This window comes from Lontra canadensis, unplaced genomic scaffold (assembly GCF_010015895.1).
Source record: "Lontra canadensis isolate GAN:19392208 unplaced genomic scaffold, GSC_riverotter_1.0 scaffold3, whole genome shotgun sequence".
In the NCBI taxonomy this organism is placed as follows: Eukaryota; Metazoa; Chordata; class Mammalia; order Carnivora; family Mustelidae; genus Lontra; species Lontra canadensis.
In genome coordinates this window covers 16,343,820-16,371,655 of record NW_022630997.1, presented here as the reverse complement: position 1 = coordinate 16,371,655, position 27,836 = coordinate 16,343,820, and the positions used below count along the sequence as shown (strand labels likewise).

The 27,836-nt window shown below is 46.2% G+C and overlaps 2 protein-coding genes across 4 annotated transcripts in view; one reads left to right on the top strand and one right to left on the bottom strand.

Annotated features, from left to right (window-relative positions):
• Positions 1–12,266, bottom strand: part of ARMH3 (armadillo like helical domain containing 3) — a 180,598-nt gene extending 168,332 nt beyond the window's left edge. Inside the window, exon 1 of one of the 3 annotated variants that reach the window (XM_032881700.1) lies at positions 12,178–12,266. The gene's annotated coding sequence lies outside the window, so the exon portion shown is untranslated. Of the gene's footprint in view, positions 1–12,074 lie in introns of all 3 variants that reach the window. The other 2 variants (XM_032881708.1, XM_032881705.1) reach the window with 2 other exon arrangements.
• A 5,139-nt stretch (positions 12,267–17,405) lies between these two features.
• On the top strand, positions 17,406–20,591 carry HPS6 (HPS6 biogenesis of lysosomal organelles complex 2 subunit 3). Its single transcript, XM_032881694.1, has one exon. The coding sequence runs from the start codon at positions 17,575–17,577 to the stop codon at positions 19,981–19,983; it is 2,409 nt and encodes an 802-aa protein (XP_032737585.1). The 5' UTR covers positions 17,406–17,574; the 3' UTR covers positions 19,984–20,591.
• Positions 20,592–27,836: the final 7,245 nt, after the last annotated feature.

The window sequence follows — 27,836 nt, the reverse complement described above, 5'->3', positions numbered from 1 at the left end:
TTCTTTCTACTGTTGACAAAATTCCCGTCTCTCTTAAATTCTAGGCTCTAGTTGTGAAACTTAATCTCACCCAACGGCAAGTATGCACAGTAGCAAGAAGCCTGATTTTTACTTCCAGAAAAATCCAAAACAACAGAATAAAATTAATTTTGTTCAATGACTTTTGGAAAATATGTGCTATCTTTCAAATCAAAATCAAAATTTTAGGGACGCCTGGGTGGCTCAGTGGGTTAAAGCCTCTGCCTTCAGCTCAGGTCATGGTCTCAGAGTCCTGGGATCGAGCCCCACATCAGGCTCTCTACTCAAGCAGGGAGCCTGCTTTCCCCTCTCTCTCTCTGCCTGCCTTTCTGCCTACTTGTGATCTCTGTCAAATAAATAAATTAAAAAATCTTTAAAAAAAAATCAGAATTTTATTTAAGGAGGAGCTGCATCTAATAGTGTAAAAGATTGTATCTCAGACACTGTCTTTCCTTAATATATATAGCCAAAAATGAGATTTACCTTTGAGCACAAAAAAAATACAAAGCACAGAGAATTTCTCCAACTAGATATGAAGCATCTTTAGCACAGGGACTACATCTTATTCTTTTTCGATAAGCATTTGGTTCAGGGTATAGGCTCAGCGTATGCTCATCACTGACTGATTCTGAAATAAGGGGAGGAGGACCTAAAAAGTCCTAGATGTGACCTAAAATTTTATTAAGATCTGTCTCTATCAAGGCCTCACTGAGTCCTCAAATTCCATTATGGTCCAAAGAAAACTGAAGGAAAAAAATAACAACAACAACAAAAAAGAAAAAGAGAAGATGCTTTGGGGCAATTTATACTATATTGATCACGGCTTTGACTTAAAGCATGAAATACAGCCTCCGTTCAAAACATTCCTGTGTCTTTTAAATAGGCTGTCAAGAGGAAGATGTCCTTATGGGGGGAAAATAAATTGGAAATCAACAGGACCCCATTAAAATAAATCAAATGCAATGCAATTCTAAGTTTAGTGGATATAGATCTTTCATGTGTTCAGCTTCAACCAGTTGATTAGCAAGAATAGCAGGAACTATGAGTTCCTGGATGTGAAAAGCACCTGTTTACAAACAGGCCCCTCTGAGGATTTATAATTAGGTTACAGCTAATCAATGTCCACCCCAAATCTAATAAACTCACTTTCCCTATTTCAGAATCAATACTTTCTAATAAGCAAAAGGGAATAGGAGAGTGGGGAAAAAACAATTCCAATCCAAAGTACCAAGTTTCCTAAGAAGTTAAATTATTTTCATCGCTCTCCCTCCATTTGGAACAGGGGGAAATTCAGCCAAAGGCCTCATCTCATTACTCTCTGTCATCATCAGAGGCAACTGGAATTTACCACCCAAGCTTGTCTGAAATGTGACTGGAAACTAACAACATAGTCTCCTCCTCCTGCCAGCACTTCTACCCATGGAACACAGAAAAGTGTTCGGAGGATGGTGGACTAAATGCAGAACCCCTAAAAGTTTTGGGGGGGACTTCAGAAATTCAGCCTCTGCTCTTAAATTGAGAAGTAAAATATCTGACTGGTAGAGCACGTCAGTAACGACAGTGTAATTTATGTCCTCCAGGGTTTTTCTCCTCTTTCACAATCCTCCTCTTTGAAGAAAATGAGGAGCAGCTAAGGAGTAGCAAGGCATAATGGACCAACCAACCAGCAGATGAGACTAGAATACAGGACACTGAGTAAGTCACTGTGCTTCCTAGTTTCCTTACACATAAAACAAGGGGACTGAACTAGACATACTATTGAATGATCCTCTCAGCATCACTGAAATACCACAAATACATATGAAACACCTAAATGTTGTAAAGCAGTGGTTTAGGCACTATGGGGTTACAAAGAGGAAACGACAGACCTGATCTTCTAGGAGCTCACAATCTACTGGCAGAGACAAATAATAACCCCACAGCACAAGGCAAGTCATGAGAAACAGAGTAAAAGCACAAAGAAAATGTTATGGTACCATGAGAAAGGAAAAGAAGCATTCTATGACTACACTATGACTTCTGTGATCCGGGATTTTAAATCCTTCTGGCAAAGAAGCAAATACAGCAAGCCACAGTAATCCCACAGAAATGTCATCTTAGACTTTAACACAGTTTCTCAGAAATAAGATTTAATAGGCAAAGTATAAAACAGAATCAGGCAACATACCAATACTAATTTCACCTACCATCCAACTTAGGAATGGTTTCAAATCCTCCCAACCCAATGGTAAATCAATGAAGTCTTTTATTCCTAAACCTCAGAGACTGCTGGTCCCATGACCCACTGTACAACTTCTCTCTGAAAGACTCAAGTCACACAACTTTTTAAGAATATCTTTAGGCAATCTAGCCACAAACGTCTTAAATCCACATCACTTCATATCCCTTCAGGATAAAATAACCAAATATCAAGACTTTTTTTAAAGATTTTATTTATTTAAGAGAGAGAGCACGGTGGAGGAGTGGGGAGACAGCACGCAGAGGGAGAGGGAGAAGCAAGCTGAGCTGGGAGTGTGCTGTGGGGCCCTGGGACCATGACCTGAGCCAAAGGTGGATGCTTAACTGACTGAGCCACCCAGGTGCTCCAAGATTTTAAAACCTAAAGCCAAACACTTCCAGTGTCTAATATGCAAGAAATGCTAGTTATATTTAGCTATTCATTTATTGTCTTCTTGAACACAACACAATAAATGCCAATTCTCGGATCAGAAAATTAATTTAATAGAAATTCACTCTAATTTCTAGAGTTAATAGTTAATCTACCAAAAGTCTTGGTATTTTATCTATATGAGATGATAGATATTAACAAAACCAACTGAGGTAATCAATTCACAATATATGTAAATAAAACCATCATCCTATATACCTTATACACTGATGTATGTCAATGATAAATCTAAAAACAAAACATCTTGGGTTTTAGTCCCAATTCTTGTACACTCTAATATATAAACTTTAGTTTTCTTTCCTTCCCTGGGCTTCGACTTGCCAATCTATAAAAAGAAGCAGTGGTAAGGATATGCAGAAAAGGGAGACTCTGTGCACTCCTGGGAATTTAAATTGGTTCAGTCACTACAGAAAACAGTATAGAGGTTTCTCAGAATATTAAAAATAAAACTATGATAAGATCCAGCAGTCCCACTTCTGTGTATATATCCAAAGGAAATGAAATCACTGTCTTGAAGACATATCTGCAGCCCAACATTCACTGAAGCACTCTTCACAATAGCCAAGATTTGGCAACGACCTAAGTGTCTATCAACGGACGAATGGATAAAGAAAATGTGGTAGACACATGCAATGGAATATTATTCAGCCACAAAAAGGAAGGAAATCCTGCCATTTGGAACAACATGAATATGCTTACGTGAGGTGATGGATGAATGTGTTAACGAACCTCATCATGGTAATCATTTCATGTGGATCAAAGCATCACATTTTATACTTGAATTTATATACCGATGTTCTATCAATTATAATCTCCGTAACAGATCAATTATATCTCGAGAAACCAGGGAATAAAAGAGCCATGGAATAGCTTTCCATAGGCTTCCAAATTTAATGGCCTGTGGCTCTAGGTTCATACTGATAATGGACTGTTATCAAGTTATCACCCTCTCTTCACTGTCAGGGAGGCTCCAAAACACTATAGGCAGATGCTGAAGTAAACATCCTAAAACATTCCACCTAGTACATAAGAAAAAGGAGAAGAAAAGAAAAAAGAAAAGAAAAAAAAAGAAAATGAATAAAAACAAGTGTGCCCATGATCTAGAAGAAATCATGCATAGGTCAGGGATTCATTCACTCCATAGGTACTTACTGAGCACCTGTTGGGTGCTAAAGGCTAGGGATACAGCAGTGAACAAGACAGGTAAGAATTCTGCTTTCACAAAGTTTTCATTCTAGAGGGTGTAAAGACAACAAACAAGTTGAGACAGTGACAAGTACCTTGAAGACAAAATATCTAGGGGGACTACAATAGACTAGGAGATTAAAGTAGGCTATTAAAATAAGGGATAGGTGAGCAGATCAGAATAAAAGAAAGGAAAGAGCCATGTGAAAGTCTCAGGAAAAGTGTTTCAGATAGAGGGAATAGCAAATGTAAAGGCTCCAAGATTTGAACATACTTGGCATGTTCAAGAAACGTAAATGCCAGAGTGCCTACAGTATGAACATTCCTTTTCTGAAATGTCATAAAATTTTTTGAAGTGGGCATTTCATGTTTGAGTTTTTTTTCTTACATAAAGAGAATTCAAATGTCCATTAGCAAAGTAGGAAGATAACATATTCATATAATAAAGTACTACACAGAATGAGTTTTTTTACCCAGAAATTTAAAAGAACAAGTTACTAAAAAAATTAATAAATTTCATAGATGTTGAATAAAAACCTCTGAAAGAAAAAAGTATAAACAAATGATTCCAATTATATGCAGTTCAAAGACAGCAAAATTAATCTATGGTGATAGAGGTTGGAATACTGGTTACCCTGTGGGGAGATGAGTGGGAAGGAACACAGGAAGCCTTCTTAGATGCTGAAAACATCCTCTATATTGATTGCAGTAAATCTACACACAAATGTGTAAAAAAAAAATTCATCAAGTTGTACTCTTTACATTACATAAGCTATTCCTCAATCTAAAAAAAAAAGCCACAGGAGGAGAGGGGTAGGGAGAGGGTGGTTGGGTTATGGACATTGGGGAAGGTATGGGCTATGGTGAGTGCTGTGAAGTGTGTAAACCTGGCGATTCACAGACCTGTACCCCTGGGGGAAAAAAATATGTTTATAAAAAATAAAATTAAAAATATATATATATATGTTTTTAAAAAAATTAAAAATAAAAATAAAAATTTTTTTAAAAGCCAGCACATTCATACATACATGAAAATTAATAGCTCTCATGCAGAATACTAGAACAGAGACTAGTAAGGATCCTGACTTGTACACTCAGGACACCAATCAAAAATAACAATTAGGGGCACGTGGGTGACTCTCCATTTAGGCTCATCTCATGATCCCAGGAATATGGGATTGAGCCCCAGGTGGGCTCATGCTCAGCGCTGTTTAGTCTGCCTATCTTCCTCCCTCGGACCCCCTCAACTTGCACACATGCGCCCTCTCCCTCCCTCTCCCTCTTTCAAATAAATAAATAAAATCTTTTTAAAAAATAGCACTTACTATGCACCAGGCACCATTCTAAGCATTTCATATATATTAATTGATTTTATCCTCACAGACCTATGATCCAGAAACTTTACAAAGGAAGCATAGGGGCGCCTGGGTGGCTCAGTGGGTTAAAGCCTCTGCCTTCAGCTCAGGTCATGATCCCAGGGTCCTGGGATTGAGCCCCTCATTGGACTCTCTGCTCAGCTGGGAGCCTGCTTCCTCCTTTCTCTCTGCCTGCCTCTCTACCTACTTGTAATCCATCTCTCTGTTCAAAAAAAAAAAATCTTAAAAAAAAAAAAAAAGAGTCAAACGCTTAACTGACTGAGCCACCCAGGGGCCCCTAGTGTCCCTCTTCTTAAACACTGTGCTATACTGTTTCTCAAAAGGCAGAGGAGAGGGCAGAAGTGGTGTGACTTACACATAAACAAGGCGGAAGCTCTGCAGAGAAACTGCAACCAGGTTCCAGGTAAGTGAGGACGAAGAGTATGTACTCACTGGCCTTAATGAACAAACTCTGGGATGTCCAGATATCTTGAGTTTCAACACACTAGTCTGCCAGTGGGTAGAGGTGCCACAGTAAACAGTAAAAGCTGCACATGCACGTCTGACACATGCATGCGTATATAAATATTGATAATGGTAAAGTGCTACACAAGTGAATGGAATGGTAGAAAACTTGGAAGAAAACACTGGAGAGGCATCTGTCTAGAAAGTTGATAGATGTATCCAATACGATAATTTAAAAAAAAAACAAACAAACAGCTGAAATACACTGATATCCACAATCTACAAGATTTAATTGATAATATTTTAACTGGGCTTAGCCAGTGCTCTGAGGGTAATTCTCCACCAGAATTTCATAATGAATGGAAAGATACAGTAAGACAGAGAGATGAAAGGGAGAGTAAGTCAAGGATAAATCTGTACAGCCCTGAGCTTAGGACAGATAATGCTTTCCCATCACAGAGCTGTGATCAATTGTTGCAGAGTCTCCTGAGGTGCCTGAAAATACAGATCCCTAAGCCCCCTTTCCCCACTACTGAAACAGACTTTTCAAGATAAGGACTAGGGGTCTAGATTTGTTTTTAATTTTTTGTTGCTATTGTTTTTAAGGATAGTTGACACTAAGGGTCTAGATTTTTTTTTCTTAAGATTTTATTTATTTATTTATTTATTATTATTTATTATTTATTATTATTATTATTATTTATTTTATTTATTTGACAGGGAGAGACACACGAGAGAGGGAACACAAGCAGGGGGAATGGGAGAGGAAGAAGCAGGCTTTCTGCCAAGCAGGGAGCCTGATGCAGGGCTCAGTCCAGGACCCTGGGACCATGATCTGAGCAGTAAGGTAGACACTTATTGATTGAGCCACCCAGGCGCCCCAAGGTCTAGATTTTTAATAAGCACCCCCCGTCAGTGGTTCTCAACTGTGGCAATTCTGCCATCCAGGAACATCAATGGCCAGAGACATTTTTGGCCATCACAACTGGTAAAGGAAATACTGCTGGCATCTAACAGAGGTCACGGATGCTGCTAAACATTCTACAATGCACTGGACAGTTTCCACATCAAAGCACTATCTGGCCCAATACGTCAACAGCAATGAGACTGCAAAACCCTTCCCCAAGTCATTCTGATGCTCACTAAAGTTTGCAAAGTACTCATTAAAGCCTAAAACTCACCAAATGCTTTGAAAGGAAGATGAGGAGAAGACATAAGACAATTTTGAGAGGATGAATAAAATTCGTCACCTCTAGAAAAGACACTGGAACAACACTCACCTACTCCCAGTTCATTCTTCCCATATTAACTCACTAATGGCATCCCTTCCCTTAGGGTTTTAGCCTCAGTTTGTCCATCTGTGAAAGATCACTACAAGACACACTGACTATATTAATCCACAATGCTTAGTGAAGAAGATGAAAATCCTATCTGCCCAGAAGTTGTGGGTGAGTCAAATATCACCATTGTCTGATCACTGGCTACTCACCCAATACACAAGAGGAAGCAATATGTTTATAAAACCAGAAATACAGTCTCCTGCCCTGGCTCTCCTACAAGTCGTGTGTGTGTATGTGTGTGTGTGTGTCTGTACCTGTGTGTATGTGTGTAAAATTCTTAGGCAGAAGTTATCTGCTCCCTAAGTTCTTCTGCAAGGCATATACACTCCCTGGAGGTAAATACGAGCACTATAAGCATTTAAGAGAAGGCAGAGTGTTTCTACTTCCAAACCCTAGCCCTTAACTTCTCAAACTAGTTCCTAATATGCCTCTTCCTTTCTGAAGGTCCAAGGATTTAGGTTACTTGCTGGATTCACATCCTACTGTTTCACATGATTCCTTGACAAAAGCTTCTCTCATAGGGACCCAGGTTCCACCAATTCCACCCCACACACTGGTTCTAAAACAAGCATATAACGTCTTTCCATTTTAATGGATTTTTAGCTAGGTACTCCAGTCTCTCCTATCTCTGCAATGAGAACAGAATGAGGCCTGCACTCATGAAGCCACCTCTTTGAATTCCCTTTATGGATAGGCGACAATCCTCTTATGCTATCACTTTTCTTTTTTTAAGTTCTGGAGATAGAATTCATCACTCTTTCCTCCAAGCACAGCCTCCCAAACAAGGTGCTATATAATAAATAACACTACTGAATATTCACTATACAATTGGCACTGTTCTTTAAATGCTTTAAATATACTGTATTTAATCTTTACAACAACAGATAAAGTAGGTACTATTACCATGACTTTACAACGATGATTTCACTTTGCCCAAAGTAAAACAGCCACAAATCTTTCTCTCTGGTAGCTCTTCTCCCTATCAGAATACCTCATTAGTGCAAAAAATCAGGTGCTGACCTACAAAATATTTAAAATCCAGATTCAGTTAAAATTCTGTGGAAATTCCAAACTGATAGCCATAATATCAACTTTCCCACTTTATCCAGGAAAAGTCAGTCAACTCAGGGCACTGTCTGACAAGCACCATTTCTATTTTCTAATTACTAGGACAGAACCAGCCTGATTCAGTAGGTACATGAGCCACTATGAGGCAGCATCCTCATCTTACATGTCCTCTGAAAAGGGCTCAACTCAGAGTGGGTGTTTAGCCTATACTTGAAAGTGGAAGTGATTCAGGGACTTTCCCAAGACTAAGCAGTAAATGGCCAAAACCAGGAATTTCCCAATCCTTACCCTAGGGTATTAGCCATCGTCTTCATCTACTAGAGATGAAGTAGCTTCACAGAAGAGAATTCAGGCCAGTCCCAACAGAATCTACTGAGTCTGCCTAGTTGCACTAACTAATAATACAGCTGAAGAGGTTTAAATAAACATGACTACCTCAGCTTCCCTTTCAAATTATTTTATACAAGATGGAAAGCACTTGCACCTTCATAAGGAGGAACCAACTCCAAATTGACAGGATTTCAGGCAACTTTGATTGAAAATCACATTTTTCTGACATCTCCCAAAATGAGAATTCATTTTAAGATCCTCTTCTCAATGAGCAGGAGCCTCCTTTAAATTAATACTGTCTATCTCCTGTTCAAGCCCTGAACTTCCTCAAGCAGCAAAATGTCACTCATAGCTTCTTCATTTCCTTTCCTGTTGAAGCATACAAGCCTCATGAATACCACCTAAGTATAAAATGAAATTTCTAAGACAGACTCCCATAATCTTCTTAAAGAAAGCCCAAAAGGTAACTGCAACCTTACAAACTAACATTTATCAGACTTTATAATAGCACAGCCACAGTACAAGGTAAAAAGGGGCCCCAAAATTACTAAGTTATGGTCCCTGCCTTGAGAAGCTCATTGTTCAGAAGTACATATTCTGATTCTTCCTTAAAAACAAACAAAACAAACATTATTTTTCCCAGGATTTTTCATATTTGCCTTCACTTACTCAGAGCTATTCCCACCATAGTAAGCTCACCAGGCCTCCTTACTTCCAGCTGCCTAGTAATATTTCCGCGTGCACACCTCACAAGCAACTTGATCTCAGCATAGCAGACTATCTCCCTTATACCTATTTCCATAGTCTCTCGAGCCCTTAAAAATCTGCTCTAATTTTTTTTTCTAAGATTTTATTTATTTATTTGACAGAGAGAGATCGCAGAGAGGGAGGCAGAGAGAGAGGGGGAAGCAGGCTCTCGGCTGAGCAGAGAGAGAGGGGGTTAGCAGGTTCTCGGCTGAGCAGAGAGCCCAATGCGGGGCTCGATCCCAGGAGGACCCTGAGATCATTACCTGAGCGGAAGGTAGAGGCTTAACCCACTGAGCCACCGTGGCACCCCTGCTCTAATTTTTCTTTTTTTTTATACATATATTTTTTAAGATTTTATTTATTTATTTGACAGACAGAGATCACAAGTAGGCAGAGAGGCAGGCAGAGAAAGAGGAAGCCGGCTCCCCGCTGAGCAGAGTCCGATATGGGGCTCAATCCCAGGACTCTGAGATCATGACCTAAGGCAAAGGTAGAGGCTTAACCCACTGAGCCACCAAGGTGCCCCTGCTCTAATTTTTCTAATCCATATCCTGGTCAATGAAATTCCCATTCACCCGATCTCTCAAATTAGAAACCTTAGGGGTGCCTGGGGGGCTCAGTGGATTAATATAGTCAGTGTGTCTTGTAGTCAGGTCATGATCTCAGCATCCTGGGATCCAGTCCTGCATAGGGGCTCTCTGCTCAGCAGGGAGTCTGCTTCCCTCCCTCTCCCTCTGCCTGCCTCTCTGCCTACTTGTGATCTCTGTCTATCAAATAAATAAATAAAATCTTAAAAAAAAAAATTAGAAACCTTAACCTACTCTCTCTCCCTCGTCACTAAGTCATGTTGCATCCATCTCAGAAAGACTTCTAAAATCCATTCCCCTCCTCCTCATTCCCACTGCACCCTTAATTCAGACTCTCAGTCAACTGCAACAACTCTAATTAGTCTCACTGCTTCATTTCTCATTACTTTAATCCACACTTCTGTCACTCCCAAACATAAAAAACTCCAATGGCTCCCTAATCTCTTTTCAGTCCTACCTCCTGGCAATTTCCCCACCACACATCCTGTTTGGGACAAATTTTTGAGACTTAAACAAAACGTTATTTTTTCTCTTCACACTTTTACCATCCCTTTGTGCATGCTGTGCTCAACTTATTTGTACAAGCTCCTACTCATCCTTCAAAACCCAACTCAAGTATCTCCTCCCTGCAAAAATATCTCTGACTCTCCCACATATGGCAATATTCCCTTCACACTGTATAAACGCCTTTATATGGATAGGTAACACACAGCACTACAATTTTCATATGAATACATTTCTCTGATGTCCTTGAGAAAAGATACTCGTATTTCTTTTTTTTTTTTTAAGATTTTATTTATTTATTTCACAGAGAGAGATCACAAGTAGGCAGAGAGGCAGGCAGAGAGAGAGATAGAGGAGGAAGCAGGTTCTCCGCTGAGCAGAGAGCCTGATTCGGGACTCGATCCCAGGACCCTGAGATCATGACCTGAGCGGAAGGCAGAGGCTTAACCCACTGAGCCACCCAGGCGCCCCGATACTCATATTTCTAACCCCAGTGCCAGTTACATAGTACATATTCAATAAATGTGTGTTGAATAAACAGTTCACCTTCATATATCCTGGACCTGTTTGTGATTTGGCTATTTTCTCCAAATTTTATGGATTTTTGAACTTAACTCTATGTGCGATTCCAACGTTCATAAATGCTTTCAGTTTTCAAGTTTTTTTTTAATCATGCAAATGTTGAACAAATGAATGAATTATAATGCCTAAACATACAATGAAGAAGTCTTAAAGATTTACCTAATCACTAAGAATGGAAATTCCCCCTTTACAGTCGTAACAAGAAGGATCCACCTTCCTCTAAGACTGATTGATCTGCTATCCCAAAAGCTTCCACATAGGAAAACTGTGCAGACTGGTCCAGTCTAAGAAACACCCAATTAACTTGGGCTAAGGACAGGGACACAAACCATAGTTGTTCTGGTTTACAAAGTCACTGAGAGCTGACAATAGCAAAGAAACCGTTCTCACTAAGCTCAAAACTTCTGCTGTAAAAAAAGAACTAGGGAGGGTATGATGATCCAGATAACATTTTCCCAGTCTGGCCCAAGTTCCTACTCCCCCGGTCTCCAAGAGGCAGCACTCCTGGGAACCAGCTTGTTCTCTTCTTATTTCTTCCCCACACCTGCCTGGGAACAGGTTTGTTTCCCAGGCTCGCTCCAAGTAACCCCGAGAAAACAGCAGCTTCACTGATTCTGTGTATAGGGTGGGCTAAAGCCCAGCGGTCAGAGAATTAAAAGAGGAGCAGGCTGAGGGCCCTTCCAGGACAACTGAAAGACTTCAAAAGACTGGCCCAGCCTGCCTCTAACCCTTCTCAGAGATCCTGCCCAAAGCCCTCACTCCAGGGTCAGGCTGGACTGGGCAGAAGGCCTCCCAGGAGCGGCGACAACCTGGGGGAGAGAAGCTCTGGAGACTGCTTGAGGCGTCAGGAGCAGCCCCATGCTGGGGTCAAAGGTCAGTATCTCGGCCGCCAGGATGGCCGGGCGAGGAGCGGGAAGGCCGAGACAGGCACCGGAAGGTCGGAAGGACCAGCCCCTGGAGAAGCAAAACGCTTCTAGCTCCGCTTCACCGCCCGGGCCCAGCATCCCAGCCGCACGCAGCCTCAGCCCGCCTCAGCAGCTGTCCTCCTTCCCTCCCTCCCTCCCTCTTCCCCCTCCTCACGCCCCCCCCCCGCCCCCGTCACCACCGTCGTCCCCTAGGCGAGCGTAGGCCCCGCCCCTAGAGCCGCCTCGGGGCCTAGGCCTAACCCGCAGGAGCTGCAGGGGTTAGCCAGGTTCCGGGACCCGCCCGGGCCGGCGACGCTTACCGAACCCTGGGCTCCTCCTCCACCACCCTCGCCGCTCCTGGGCCCACTCGCTCCCGACGCCACCGACGCCGCCGCTCCTCGGGCTCACGGACGCGCTCCCTACCTCCGCCGACCCTTCCCCCGTCCCACGGTGCCCCGCCGGGTCCTAAAGCCCGCTGGGTGATAGGTACGTCCGCGCCGGTTTCCTGAGGCTGGGTCAGAACACGGTTCCCAGCAAGCATCACAAGGACTACAATTCCCGAAATGCACCGCGAGAAAGACATTAGAAAAAGAAGCATCTATTGAGGGTCTCCTGAATGCAAGTCGCAATAGCAGTTTTTTAAAATATAGAATTATACATATACACCTTTTAAATACAGCGGACTCTGAATTCGGCAATTCCACGTCTAGGAATAAAAATGTATATGTTCCATGGGGAACCTGGGTGGCTCCGAGAGTTAACCTTGACACTTGGTCTCACCTCAGGTCTGGTCTCTGTGTCCTGAGTTCAGGCTCCTCATTGGGCTCCACGCTGGGTGGTGAGCCCACTTATTAAAAAAAAAAAAAAAAAAAAAAAAGTGTATGTTCCAGGATGTTTATTGCAACTTTGTAAATGAAAAATACGAACCAGATCCATTCAATAAATACCTACTGTGTGCCTACTATGTGTAAAGTATACCATGTGTTAACTGGGCAGGTAACTTCCCTGTCTTAGTTTTCTCTATGCAAAATGGAAGATTAAAAAAGGGCTGGGCAGTGTGTGTGTGTGTGTGTGTGTGTGTGTGTGTTTGTGTGAGCGTGTGCAAGGTCCGCACACCTGCATGTGTATATGAATGAATAAAGTCATTCAATCCTTCCCCCCCCCCCAGATTTTATTTTTTAAGTAATCTCTACACCAGAGACGCCTGGGTAGCTCAGTCGGGTAAGTGTCTGCCTTTGGCTTAGGTCAGGATCCCAGGGTCTTGGGATGGAGTCCCACATCTGGCTCTTTGCTCAGGAAGGAGCCTGCTACTACCTCTGCTTGTCGCTCCCCCTGCTTGTTCCCTTGCATTCTCTCTCTCTCTCTGACAAATAAATAAATAAAATCTTAAAAAAAAGTAATCTCTACACCAAATGTGGGTCTTGAACCTACAACCTAGAGATCAAGAGTCACATGTTTCACCAACTAAGCCAGCCAAGCACCCCAAGTCATTCAATCCTTATGACTTCATGAAGTAAATATTTCACAGGTGAGAAAAAGGTGTAATTAGATAGCTTGCCTAATGCTCCAGAGTTAGTAAGAGGTGAAGGAGAATTTGAAGACAAATCCTCCCAGGAAAGTGATCTTAAAGACCTAGGAGCTCAGATTCTATTTTGGGGGAAAAAAAAAATTTTTTTTCTTGTCTATTTACACAGTAATGTAAGATGAGATTAGTGGTAAAAAGGTATACCTTAATAGAATATTAGGGTGAGAAGGGGCAAAAGGAAATTATCTTGAACTAATAACCCCCAATAATTCCTGAACACCAGTTAGAAATCTATCCACCTGAATAAACCCTTTTCATACCTGATTTCCTTTTTTTTCCCTAGATTCTTTTATTTATTTGTTTATTTATTTATTTATTTGAGAGAGAGAGAGAGGAGGAGGGGCACAGGGAGAGGGAGAAGCAAACTCCCCACTGAACAGGGAGCCTGACATGGGGCTCCATCCCAAGACCCTGAGATCATGACCTGAGCGAAAGGCAGATGTTTAACGTACTGAGCCACCCAGGCACCCCCATACCTGATTTCCTTTTAACAAATGTTTGTTAAGCATCTACTGAATACCCAATTCCGCGAGTAGTAAAAACAATAATTATTAATACAATGCTGAGATTATGTTATAACAAAGTAATAGATACATTGATACATATACAGTTAATTGTTTTAAATATCAGACAGTGAGTTATCAAGGTCAGGCTTAGGAAGGCTCAAGTTGTAAATGCTCTGGAAGTTCAGAGAAAGGAAAATTCCATGTCAGGCTCCAGAGGCTTCCTGGGGGAAGGTGAAGTTGGAGTCCCGTCTTAGAGGAGAGGGTATAAGGGTGAAGCAGCATAATACACTGTCCATGCCTAGGTCTAGGAAGTTAATTAAATACAAATTCAGACAAGAGTTAAGTTTAGAAGACCATACACTGAATAAGTAAAAGCACAACATCTGGAACACTGTGGAATAAATCCTGACTGCCACCTACTTGCTGTATGACTTTAGACAATTACCTGAGCTCTTTAAACCTCAATTTCAGGGTGCCTGTTTGGCTCAGCTGGAAGAGCATGTCACTCTGGATCTTGGGTCATGAGTTCAAGCCCTACATTGGGTGTAGAGATTACTAAAAATAAATAAACGTAAATAAATAAATAAACCTTTATTTCCCACCTGAAAAATGGGGATAATAAAAGGCCTAAGGCATATTGGTTTGGTTATCCAGCTTTGAACCCTTCCTCTCCTATTCTGGTGACCTCTTCCTTTGGGTAGTTTGGTGGAAAACTAGGCCCTGAGCAACCAAGGTAAATTAGTTCATGTGACCTGGGCTTGGCCACTAGTTGCAGCCTCCAAGGGCTTTAACTCTTGGTCAAAAGATGCAAAGATCAGGGCGCCTGGGTGGCATGGTCAGTTGAGCATCCAACTCTTGGTTTTGGCACAAGTCATGATATGGTCATGATTGCATGGTCATGGGATTGAGCCCAGAGTCGAGCCCCACATCAACCTCCGAGATCATGATGGAGTGTGCTTGGGATTCTCTTTCCCTCTCCCTCTGGTGCTCCTGCTCATTCATTCTCTCTCTCTCTCTCTCTCTCTCTCCCCCTCTCTCTCTGAAACGGATAAATAAATCCTAAAAAAAAAAAATGCAAAGATGAAAGGATGGTCAGAATTCATTCATAACACGTATATCCTGGCTTTATGATTCCTGCTGAAAAACAGTTGTTCTTCCTATTTCCTGTCTTCAAAGAGTGTCTTCCTTCCTGCTCATTTTCCAAAGTTGTCCCTTCTGTCTCCTACAGGTTCTGTGAGCCCCTTATATTCTAATAAATTTCACTTTTCCTTAAGATAGCCTATTTCTGTAACTATTCTATAACTCTTAGCCAAAAGGTTTCTAAGAGATATCACACACATAGACATGTGCTCACTCAGGCTTACTCATTCCTTCACCAAACATCCATTGAAGTCTTTCTTTGTGCCAAGCTCTAATTTAAAAGTGAGGATACAAAGATGAAAGAAATCTTATGACAACTAGGAACAGCTGGAAGAGGAGCAAATTTGGGCAGGAAGGTGATGGTTAGGACATGTTGAGATTGAAATGGCCATGAGACATTCAGCCAGAAGTATTTAGTAGACATGTAGGTACCCTTTTTTGGAGCTCAGCAGAGATACCTAGGTTGTAGATAAATATTTTTGAGTCATTGGCTTAGGGGTAATTGTTCAAATGAAGAGGGCGAAAGAAAGAAAGGGAGGAGGGAAGGATGGAAGGAAGGAAGGAAAGAAGGAGGGAGGGAAGGAAGGAAGGAAGGAAGGAAGGAAGGAAGGAAGGAAGGAAGGAAATAAATAAATAGGGGTGCCTGGGTGGCTCAGTAGGTTTGAGATTCTCTCCCCTCTCCCTCTGCCCCACCCTCGTGCTCTATCTATCTATCTCTCTCTCTCTAAAATAAATAAATAAACCCTTTTTAAAAAAGAAAGAAAGAGGAAAGGGCCCATGATAGAATTTAAATACCAACATTTATTGATGAACCAAATACTATCTTAAAAAAAGAGGAAAAAAACAGGAGAAAGATAACATGGAAATCACAGGAGGGACTTTCAAAAAGGAGGTCATCAAACTTCTCAAAGAGAAAAGGAAATAAAAATATACTTGAGGGACTCCTGGGTGGGTCAGTTGGTTAAGCAGCTGCCTTCGGCTCAGATCATGATCGAAGCATCCTGGGATCGAATCCCACATCGGGCTCCTTGCTTGGCAGGGAGACTGCTTCTCCCTCTGCCTCTGCCTGCCACTCTGTCTGCCTGTGCTCGCTCTCTCTCTCTCTCTCTCTCTGACAAATTGAAAAAAAAAATCTAAAATTAAAAAATATATATATACTTGAAGACCTCAGGAAAATCTACCACAGGTGATTTTGAGGAATAAATAGGAGAGAAAGTGGAGGTAGCAAACGCTAGAGGATCTTTGCAAGAAACTTGCCTTAAAGGGAGGAGGAGAGGAAGCCACAGCGATAGAGGTGGTGGGGAGATGAGGCTGAAAGAGTGACTTCTGGGGTGCCTGGGTGGCTCAGTGGGTTAAGCCTCTGCCTTTGGCTTGAGTCATGATCTCAGAGTCCTGGGAACCAGCCCTGCATCAGGCTTTCTCTCAGCAGGGAGCCTGCTTCCCCCTCACTCTGCCTGCCTCTCTGCCTACTTGTGATCTCTGTCAAATAAATAAATAAAATCTTAAAGGAAAAAAAAAAAAAAAGAGTGACTTCTGAGACCAAACAGACGGGAGAATGTTTCTATGCTGAAAGCAAGAGGACAGAAGGAGGCTGATGAAATAGAAATGGATGAAAATTCTCACTGAAGTTGTTGGGGGAAGGAGAGAGAAGCAGGGTTCATCAAGAGGAATTGTGTTTGGAGGGAGAAGGAATACACTTGAGAGGGCAGCTGGGTGGGAAGGACTCCCGCATATCAATTTGTGGGTGTTGCTAGAGACTGTTTAGTGCCTCTAAACTGTGTTTTAATTTTGTTTTCTAGCAAATTCTTAGTTTTGGTGATGAATTGTTGTTATAGTAAAGAGGTATGTATGGTGCAAGGACTCTAGACTCAGATTGCTTGTGATCGAAATCCCACCTCTCCCTCTATCCGCTGAAGAGCCCTTTGATCTTGGTCAATTCACTTAACCTCTCTGTGATTCGTTTTTTTTATCTGTGCCAGGGTTTTGTTAGCGGGGGTGGGGAGGTGGGGGGTGGTTCTGTAAGTATTAACTGTTATTATTATGTTCCATTAGATAGTCAAATCACTAGATAGTTCCGTGAGGTTGAAGTTTTCTGTTTTGTTCAGGCCTCCCTACTCAGCCGGGAACTTAGCAGGTGCTTGAGAAAAATTTCATGACCAACTGGGGTGAAAGAGAGAGGCTTGGAAGGAAGGAAAGCCTTGGGAGTGTGACACTTTCAGTTCAGGGCTCAGCCTGAGAGATTCCTGAGTGAGGTTCTGCGCTTCCCCGGGCTTGGGGCGTTGGCCTACAACGCGACTCCAGGAGCGTGGGTAGTACTGGCAAGAAAGGAGGCGCTGAGACCCTTGGGTGCTCGGGAGGCTCCTCCCCCGCGAGGCTACCGTGGCTCCGCCCGTGGCGGGCGGGGTCGCGCCGGCGGGGCGTGAACCGGGCGAGACAGAGCCGACTACCCGGGCCTGGCGTCCGCCCACCTCATCGACGGGGGACGGAAGTCTCGGCCCCGCACTGTCGGCAGCCGGGAGCCCACGACCGAGCGCCGAGCCTCGCCCTATAGGGCGGCCAGGCCCGGTCGTGCACCCTCGCGGGCGAACTATGAAGCGTATGGGGACTCTGCGGCTGCTTTCCGACCTCAGCCACTTTAGCGGCGCGGGCCGGCTCCGGGAGTTGCTGGCCGGGGACCCAGCCGTAAGAGTCCGCTGCAGCCCGGACGGCCGCCACCTGCTGCTCCTGCGACCCCCGGGGTCGCCGAGCCCGCAGCTGCTGGTCGCGGTGCGTGGCCCCGGCGCGGAGCTGGAGCGTGCCTGGCCGGCCGGCCACCCATCACCACTAGATGCCTTCTTCCTGCCGTGGCCGGCGCGACCGGCGCTTGTCCTGGTATGGGAAAGTGGCCTAACCGAGGTGTGGGGCGCGGGAGTGGGGCCTGGCTGGCGGCTGCTGCGGAGCACCGAGCTGTGTCCGGGCGGTGGAGCCCGCGTGGTGGCCGTGGCGGCGTCCCGAGGCCGCCTGGTGTGGTGCGAGGAGCGGCAGGATGGCGCTGAGGGCTGGCAAGGGCCGCCTGCTGCTTTCAGCCACTGCGTGTGCTTCCGAACCCTGGAGCCCAGCGGGGAGGACGGCACCAACCAGGGACGCACACACACCCTGCTGCACCACTGCCCCTCTCTCGGACTACTGGCCTCCCGCAAGGACCTCTTCCTGGTGCCCACTGCCACTACCTGGCCTGGCGTGAGTCACATTCTGCTCATCTGGAGCCCAGGCAAGGGCAAGGTGATGGTGGCTGCCCCATGTCTTGGCCTCTCCCACAGTCAGAGCCTGAATCCCGGACGAGGGGACACATGGGACTTCCGGACACTGCTCCGAGGCCTTCCTGGGCTTCTGTCCCCCATGAAGCCATTGACTGTACATACCTGGGCCCCAACTCCCCAGGGACTGTTATTGCTTGACTTCAGGGGCACTGTGAGCCTCGTGCAATCCCATGGTGGTATGCGGACTGTGGGCACACTGCAGGAGGCACCTGCAGGCCTGGCAGGGTCTGCAGCACTGGGAACATTTCATGGGACTCTGGCTTGTGTGCTGGGCTCCACGTTGGAACTGCTGGACATGGGCAGCGGGCAGCTGCTGGAGAGAAAGGTCCTAAGTACAGACCGAGTACATTTACTGGCACCCCCAGCCCCTGGCATGGAGGATGAGGAAGAGCTGGAGACCCGAGGGGGTCTTCGTTTGCTTTCAGCCTTGGGTCTGTTTCGAGTAGGCTGGGAAGCCCCACAGGGCCTTGAGGTGCCTTCTGCTGAGGACCTGGTGTTCGAGGAGGCCTGCGAGTACTACCAGCGACGGAGCCTGCGGGGTACCCAGCTCACCCCAGAGGAACTGAGACACAACAGCACATTCCGGGCACCTCAGGCTCTGGCCTCCATTCTCCAGGGACATGTGTCCCCGTCTACACTGTTAACCACACTGAGGGCTGAGCTTCGAGATTACCGGGCCTTAGATCAGCTCAAAGCCCACCTGGTGGCTGGGGATGATGAGGAAGCTGGCTGGACTGAGCTGGCAGAGCACGAAGTGGCACGCCTGCTGAGGACCGAACTGGTGGGAGACCAGCTGGCCCAGCTCAACACAGTTTTCCAAGCCCTTCCTACAGCAGCCTGGGGTGCCATCCTCAGGGCCCTGCAGCTCCAGCCAGATGGGAATGGCAGGCTGAGGTCCCATGCTCCCCCTGATGTGTGGAAGAAGGTACTAGGAGGTACTTCAGCTGCAAAGGAACCCCCCAATGGGATACTGCCCGTCTTTGAACTTCTGTGCCAGTGCCTCTGTCGGCTGGAGCCGCGATGGCTGCCACCCTTTGTGGAACTGGCACAGCAGCAGGGTGGGCCAGGCTGGGGGGCGGGGGGCCCGGGGCTGCCCCTGTATCGTCGAGCCCTGGCAGTCCTAGGTGAAGAGGGGACCAGATCTGAGGCGCTGGAGCTGGAGCTGCTCTTGGGCAGTGGGCGGCCCAAAGCTGTGCTCCAAGCTGTGGGGCAGCTTGTCCAAAAGGAGCAGTGGGAGCGGGCTCTAGAAGCAGGCCTGGCCCTAGGCCCCTCCAGTCCCCTGCTTCGAAGTGAGATCTTCAAACTGCTGTTGGCTGAATTTGCCCGGCACCGTCGACTTGATGCTCACCTCCCTCTCCTTTGCCGCCTGTGCCCACCGGACCTGGCTCCAGCTGAGCTCCTGCTTCTACTACGGACACACCTCCCAGATGAGTCGGACCCCCCTACCCCATTCCCTGAGCCTGGAACAGAGCCTCCTCTCACCGTGGGCTTGCTCAGAACCCTACTGGAGCAGACTGGGGCTCAAGGACGGCCCTCGGGCCCAGTTCTAAGCCTGTATGAGGACATCCTATGGGACCCAGGCACTCCACCCCCCACCCCACCTCGGGGACCTATGACTACCCTCCAGGCATCAGACCACCCAGGCTTGGAGGCCTGGGCACCATCTGGACAGGGCCTCTGTGTGACTGACACAGGCTGAAATTCATTTCTAGGACACAGCCATCAGGGAAGTGCCTAGGAGCTAGCCCAGAGCCAGGGTGGGTCCTACGCATGCAATACTTTTCTCTCTTCTAGAGCAATCTTAAAATATATATATATGATAAATACATGATTTAATATATATATTTGGTCTTTGACCTCAGGTTATTGTGCTAGTGCAGAGCTCCTAAGACCCTTGGAATTTCCTGAGTGATAGGAGTGCCTTTTGTTATTCATAAGGAGCTTCTTTAGGTCACTTCAGCATTTATGCTAATGAGATAACTTAAGGTGGGGACACCCACCCTGGGGTGGGACACGTCACCTGAAAGACCAAGGGAGGAGAGGGTTGGAACTTTCAGCCCTATCCACAGCATCCTGGGAGGCCAGTGGGGCTAGAGATTGAACTGTATAGAAACTCCTGAATGAGGAAATTCTGTGAGAGCACATGGAGGCGCTAAGAGGATGAAACCCCCCAGAGAAGACATGGGAGCTGCACACACGCCCCTCTCCCCAACCTGTGCCTTGCCCTATGGATCACTTCCATCATGCTATTCCTGAGTTGTAGCCTTTGTAATAAACTTATAAATGTCATTAAAGTATTTCCCCAAATTCTGTGAGCCATTCTAGCAAATCGTCAAACCAGGTTGTAGCATGGGAATGCCCAGTTTCTAGCCAGTGGGTCAGAAGTACAGTGACTTGCAACTGGCATTGGAAGTGGGGTCAGTCTTGTGGGACTGCGACCTTAACCTTTGGGTCCTGCTCTAACCCCAGGTAGTTCGTGTAAGAATTGAATTGACATGTGAGACCCCCATCCAAGTACTAACCAGGCCCGACCCTGCTCAGGGTCGCTCAGTTGGTTGAGGGACTACCTTCAGCTCAGGTCATATGACAATCCTGGAGTCCTGGAATCAAGTCCCACATTCCTGCTCCCTGCTCAGCAAGGGGTCTGCTGCTCCCTCTGACCTTCCCGCATCTCATGCTTGCTCTCATTCTCTCTCTCAAATAAATAAGTAAAATCTTGAAAGAAAAAAAAAAAAAAAAAAGGACACCCAGTTGGTATCTTTAGAGAATTAGTTGTCAGAGTTGGAAAGCACTCCAGAAATACACATACAAGCTGTGTGTTTTTGAACATCTGAGGGTCTCAGGGTTGTGGGTAATGGAGGGAGTAGCTGAATCTGAATTTGTTGGCTGAAGTGACCACTTCTATTAATAAAATAATTAACATTTATGAGTATTTAATATACGCCAGACACTCTGCTTCTGATAACCCCAGAGGAAAAGTACTAATAGTATCCACATTTTTACAAGTGAGGAAATAAAGGGTTAGAAAGATCACTTGACCAAGGTCAGGCAGCTAGAAAGTAGCAACTCAAAGATTTGAGCCACTTCACTGTACAGCCTAGTAGCTGCTACCTGTTTGGGCTTGAATGCACTCCTCTTTCCTGGTTTAATGCTAGCTGTGTCACGTGTTGTGAGGATGGGGATCTGCAGAGCTGCACGCATTCTTCCCCCCCAAGACTTCTGAAACCGGGTAGGAATTGTGGTGGGCTCTGGGCCCATGCCTGTCCACCCTGGGATTCCTGGAGCAGCTCCGGTTGAGGGGAGGAGCTGCCACAGACAGGAGAGCAACATGCAGACCCCTTTGGTTTAGGAATGAGAGGCACTGAAGCAGGGTTGCTGGGAGGGCCCACATTGCTGCTGACTCCCTAAGAAATAAAAGTATCTCTAACATTGATGTCCATTACCTGGATTTAGTTGCAGGATTACCTCTAAAGAGGGCTTCCCTGCCCACATCTGTTCAGGTGACCTCATAGCCTGGTTCTGGGCTTAGGGTAGGGCCCTGGGTGCTGCTAATCACCATCATCCTGGGCCCCCAGCCATTCCTTGTCCAAGGCTTGGGACCAATGTAAGGACCACCATTCAGCTTTGTCCTCAGCCGGGACCTACAGCTTAGATTTTGCTCAGCCTTGTCCTGGGCTTGAAGTGGCTCTTAGGCTCCTATGGGACTAGGGGCAGGTCCCCAGTCTCTCTGGGAAAGGGGGGCAGCCCCTCAAGCTTGTCCAGGGCTGGTGTTACTCCTCAGTCTCATGGAGGTCCTGAGGTGGCTCGTCTGCACGGCCAAGTTCTGAGATGGCTCCTCAGCCTTACTAAAGCCTAAGGATGGTACCTTGGCCTCATCTAAGAACTTGGATGGCCTCCGTCCTCACCTTCAAGCCAGGTTGTTACCAACACCAGGAGTCAAGCTACTGGCCCTTAAGCTACTGCTCCTCACAGAGGCCCAGAACTAGGGAGGGCCTAGTCATCCCTCAGCCTCCACCTTGGCCCCTACTGGTTTGGGAGGGGCTCTTCCTCCTCTTCTAGGTTTTGAGATTGGACCCATTTGGCTTCTCATAGAGAAACTGGAAATGGACAAAAGCAGGAATCCTCTTCATGTTCATAATCCTGCTGAATGGTGATTGTTTCTTCTCAGCCTAAGATTTGGCTTGGGTCTCTGTCTGAGCTCAGAAGAAAAGGAATTGTACTCAGTGGGCTCCTGAGAGCATGAACAGAAGAAGCGGACCAGGCTTTTTTGGGGGAGTTGTATAGCTCAAGGAAGTTCCTTAGGGCGCCCACTAGTAGGGCCTCCAGGTGGGGAACCACCCAGCACGGCACCTCTTAGGGGAGCAAGGGGGCATAGATGGAAACTTGCTCCTGCTCTTACAGACTGGCCACTTATTTGCTGTTGTCCTTGCTTATGCCCCACCTCCAATATAGGAGGTACAAGTGATCCTGAACCATGTGTCAGGACTTTGGAGAACAGCTTAGGGATGCAGATATTATTGTGTGACTGGGTAGAGTATGTGAGGCCATCAGAGAGATGACTCAGATGTGATTTTCTTGAGTCAAAGGACTCTGAATAGATGAGTGGAGGTCCCAAGTCTGAGGTCATTGGTTGGTAGGGAGTGTTCTAGGGCCAGAGGTAGAGAGGGTCCCTGGACAGGACGTTGGGACCTGGGGAAACGGGTGATCTAAGAGATGAGGTCTTTGATCTTGGGTGTCTGGGTAAAGAGGGGAGATCTAGGGCTGAAGGTTTTGAGCAGTGGACAAGGTCCCAGGTCCATGGCCCCTGGACGAGGGAAGTAGGAGGGCCTGAGGTCCCTGGGTGAGGGAGAGGGCCCTAGGCCAGTAGGTAGGAGAATTTCCACAGGGAGGTGTCACCTTTGGAGCTCTCTGATGTCCCTGGATAAGTGAGGGACAGGACCTTAGGCCACTGGGTAGGAGCATTTCCACAGGGAGGTGTCACCTTTGGAACTCTCTGATAATTCACTTGGCAGAAGCTTCTAGAAAGCTTGAAGGTGAAGCTAAAGGTAGCCAGGACCAGAATGCAGTCTGGGCAAAGGAAAGAAAGTAAAGCCGAAGGCTCCTCTACCTGCCTATATGGCCCTGGAGTCCAATCCCCCCTTTTTCATCTCCCTACTGCATACCAATATTCCCAGTTCCAGCCTCCTACTTCCCCGCCCTCACCAGGAAATCCCTTTTTGACCAAAGACCACAAGTTCTACACCACCCAATGGTGGACCACAGGACTACAGCCACCAGAGTCTTCCAGCCTGCGGAAGCCAGAGACCAGAGCCCCACCCCTCCCTCTCCATGTGACCTGTAAGAAATTAGACCTGGTGGCTAGGGTGAGCCAGTGCCCAAACTACTCCAGCTTTCCTCCCATACACTGGCTTAGCCCTAGGCCTGGCCCTGGCCACCTGTCTTGGAAACTCTTAACAGACTCCTAACAACTCCAAGTTGGTGTCCCTGTCTCCTCAAATCTAAACTTGCTTATCCAGAGTACTGTAACAAACAAATCGAATCAAACTCCGTCAATATTCATGGTAAAGGCCAAACACATCTCTTTCCTCACAAATGGCCCTGCTTCTCTTTCCACTCTTCTCTCCACTCACTTCTTCCTCCCACCCTCTGAAGAATATATGATAACTTGGAACTACTTGTGTTTCCCTGAACTTGCTAGATTTCCCCCTCACTCTGTACCTCGTGCTTAGCAAGTTTTTCACTCTCCTCTCTGCCGGCCTAAACCCTTTAGCATACACTCCAAATGTCATCCCCCTCTACTAAGACTTCCCTACTCACCCCCAAGAGATGTAATGGCACCTTCTCCTGTTCTCCCACAGTTCTTGGTACATACTTCTAAAAAAGCATTTGTCAAGCTGACTTGTGATTGCCTAGTTATTTGTCTCCCTGATTCGCAGACAGGTTCCTGGAGGGCAGAGGCCATAGTTATTTGTGCTCTTGTACCCTCAGCATGTATCACTGTACCAGGGGCATAGTTGGTTTGATTATAGATGCAGGAACTGGCTGGCCCCTATGGCCTAGGGTGCAAAGGGATTAGGTTCTAGCCTTTAGGAATTCTCTGACTTTCTTTTCTTCTTCCCACAGGCCAGACTCACTGTTTGGTTGATCCAGAACTGAAATTGATGGGGATAGGTCAGCTGAATCTGAAGGAAGAACCAGACCACCTTGGACCATGGGTCACAGAGGTGGGGGGAGTCGCTGCACCAGGGCCACCTTGGGATGAAGGTGTAAGGAATGGACGTAACTGTACTACACAGGGCCCCTGATCTCTAAACCAAGAGGGAAAGAGAGGTGGGAAAGCCTTGGGTAAGGCTTACGTGGAGGGATGGGTGGCAGCGACTAGTGGGGGCTCTGGGGGAGGTAAAAAAACTGAGGATTAGGGCACCTGGGTGGCTCAGTGGGTTAAGCCTCTGCCTTCAGCTCGGGTCATAGTCTCAGGCTATGACTGAGTCAGGCTCTCTGCTCAGCGGGGAGCCTGCTTCCCCCTCTCTCTCTGCCTGCCTCTCTGCCTACTTGTACTCTCTCTCTCTGTGTCAAATGAATAAATAAAATCTTTTAATGAGGATTAATTCCCATATTGAATATGGCTATCAGGGAACTTGTCCTTAGGAAGAATTGCGCATTGTTCAGATGCACCAGAATTTAGTTCACACTTTCTCTGCGTGGTCAGGGAAAGAAAGGGAGTCAGAGAGTGAGAAGGGGCCAGCTTTAGACCCCCAAGCTCCGTAGGGAGCCACCTCAAGCTGGAATGCCTGGCATCTTTACCACTCTGGGAAAAAAAGGAACTTGAGGGGCCTTAGGCCCCCCCACTCAGTGTCTGCTTAGGCACAGGCTCCCCCTGGTGGTTACTCTTATCATCGCCATCTCCACCCTTTACCTTCAAACATGCACATACTTGCCCATTTATTGACTAAGGACTGAGGAAGCCTCCTCTGAGCAAAATCATGGAAGGGGAAAGGAACTTGGATTTGTGTTGGATGGTATCTCCCAGAAGAAAGAGGTCTTGATCTGCCAGCATGCTTTCTCTCTAGGGTTAGATCTCCACCAGCCTGACCTGGATACTTTGATCCAACTGGAGAGGAAGTTGGAAGGCACAGCAGAGTTTTCCAGGAAGACACAGTAAGGTCATATTTTACATGAATTTGAAATATAGGAATAAGATGTCAGTCATTATTCAAAATCAGTAAAGTGTCTGGGGTGCCTGGGTGGCTGTCAGTTAGGCATGCGACTCTTGATTTTGGCTCAGCTCATGATCTTAGGGTCATGAGATAGAGCCCCAAGCCCTGTGTTGAGCCCACAGGGCCCATAGGGCTCCAAGCTCAGTGAGGAGTCTGCTTCTCTCTCTCCCTCTCTCTCTCTCTCTCTGTACCCCCCACTCATGCACTCGCTCTCTCTAAAATAAAAAATCTTTTTAAAAAAACACACAATAAAGTCTTACTTTATGCACAAAATGTGAAATGGAAGTGAATCTCCCTAAATAAAAACTTTTTCAAGAATCACAATTTAATGGACGCCTGGGTGGCTCAGTCGGTTAAGCGGTTAACTGTCTACTTTCAGCTCAGGCCATGATCCCAGGGACCTGGGGTCGAATCCCACATTGAGCTCCCTGCTCAGCGGGGAGCCTGCAACTTCCTGTCTGCCGCTCCCCCTGCTTGTACTCTCTCTTTCTCTCTGACAAATAAATAAATAAAATCTTAAGAAAATCACAATTTCAAGGCTAATAGTGTGCATTGTAAACCAATTGCCCATTATTACCCAATGGGTCCCCATTTCTGTTGGTAACAAAAATTCAGGTGGGAAAAGAGGCTGAATCAGGTCATGAAGTCAGGACTGAGTGGCCAGGGTCACTCACCAGTTGTAGGTAGAAGTCTTGGAGCAGTTTCTCCCCTAATTGCCAGAGGGAAGGCTTGAGCCTGGTTCCAAAGGTCTCTTCATTGGCGCAGGAACAAAGATGAGGAGAGACAAAGTCAGAAAGATGAGTAAGAGTTTAGAATAGGACAAAGAGACAACCAGATGGGACTGGGGAGAGGGGCTTGAGAGAGACAGGGATATGTACTTGCTCTAGGGAGAAGACGAGGCTCTCAGGTGTGAATGGTGGGATGATTGAGGAGGGGGCAGAGAAGGAGTCCGTTGAAGACTCTCACCAGAATTACAGCCAAAGTGTAGAGCCAGTGAGTTAGCTGGTCTAGGTCTGGTCTCCAGAGGTTTCCATTATCTGGGAAATAAAGGAAAAGGGAAAGAGCTGTGATGAGCTGTGGGGTGGGGGGGGTTGCTTTCCAAGAATGAGGATGGTCAGCCTCATCCTGGGCCTCCCTCAGCTGAAGGTTCTGGAGAAGCAGACTGTCTAGGTCTTTTTTTTTTTTAAGATTTTATTTATTCATTTGACAGATATCACAAGTAGGCAGAAAGACAGGCAGAGAGAGGGGAAGGGAAGCAGGCTCCCTGCCGCGCAGAGAGCCGGATGCGGGGCTTGATCCCAGGACTCTGGGATCATGACCTGAGCTGAAGGCAGAGACTTTAACCCACTGAGCCACCCAGGCGCCCCACTGTCTAGGTCTTTCATAGGTTTCAGGTTCTCAGACTTTGGCAGCCTGATTCCAAAGTGATACTCAGTCATCTCAAAGTCTCTATTATCTTTGCTTTGTACTGGGGGGAAATGGAGAGAAGTAGACATTGTCCCCCACAACAGCCCCGTGCAGGCTCTAGGAGCAGCCTGGAGCCACAGAATTAGAGGATAGGGCTTCCCCAGCAGAGATGGACAGAGCCCTGACTCAGGTTGGAAGGATACAGAGGGGGAAGCAAAGGAAAGGCTGAGAGGAGTTGTAGAGACAAAGGGCACACAGATATAGCCAGGTCAAGGTCCTGGGCCAAGGTTGGAAGACACCTGAATATAAGTGAATCATTGTCTAAAGGGGAAATCAAGTGACCGCTCATCACTGACTAGATTGGCTCACTGTTCTCATGGTCCCTTCAGGGATAGTGGAGGGTCAGTATGGGATAGGAGACTTATGAGGAGCTTCGCAGAGGGAGAAAGGACATATGGGTGACCCACTTTTCCGCTCCACCACACTGATCAGGCCCTAGTGAGCTCCCCAGCAAGTAGGCCTCTCCTGTAAATGCTGGGAAAGGGAAGGATATAAGGAGGCCTTTACAGGGCATAAGGGAAAAGCTGCTTCAGAAGAGGGGATGGGAATGGCTCCAGATTAGAAAGTTTGGAAGTGCATGGCCAAGAGGGATCAAACCAGAGAAGCAGACTCAGAAAGACCGAGTGGAGAACACTGGTTGGATTTCTTAAAACTTTGTGATTTCTCCAATACAAGATAGTTTTTCCCTGCAGAATGCGGCACTTTCCCAGGTGACCCTAGAAGATCTTTCTACTGAGACCTTGGTGGGGTGTGGGCTTTGTGTAACCGAAGCTCAGAGTGGGCTCTTGTTTCCGTGTTTGTCACTCTTGTTAGTCTTGTCCATCACCCATTTAATTATCAGCAGTCAGACCCCTTAACTCAAGGAGGG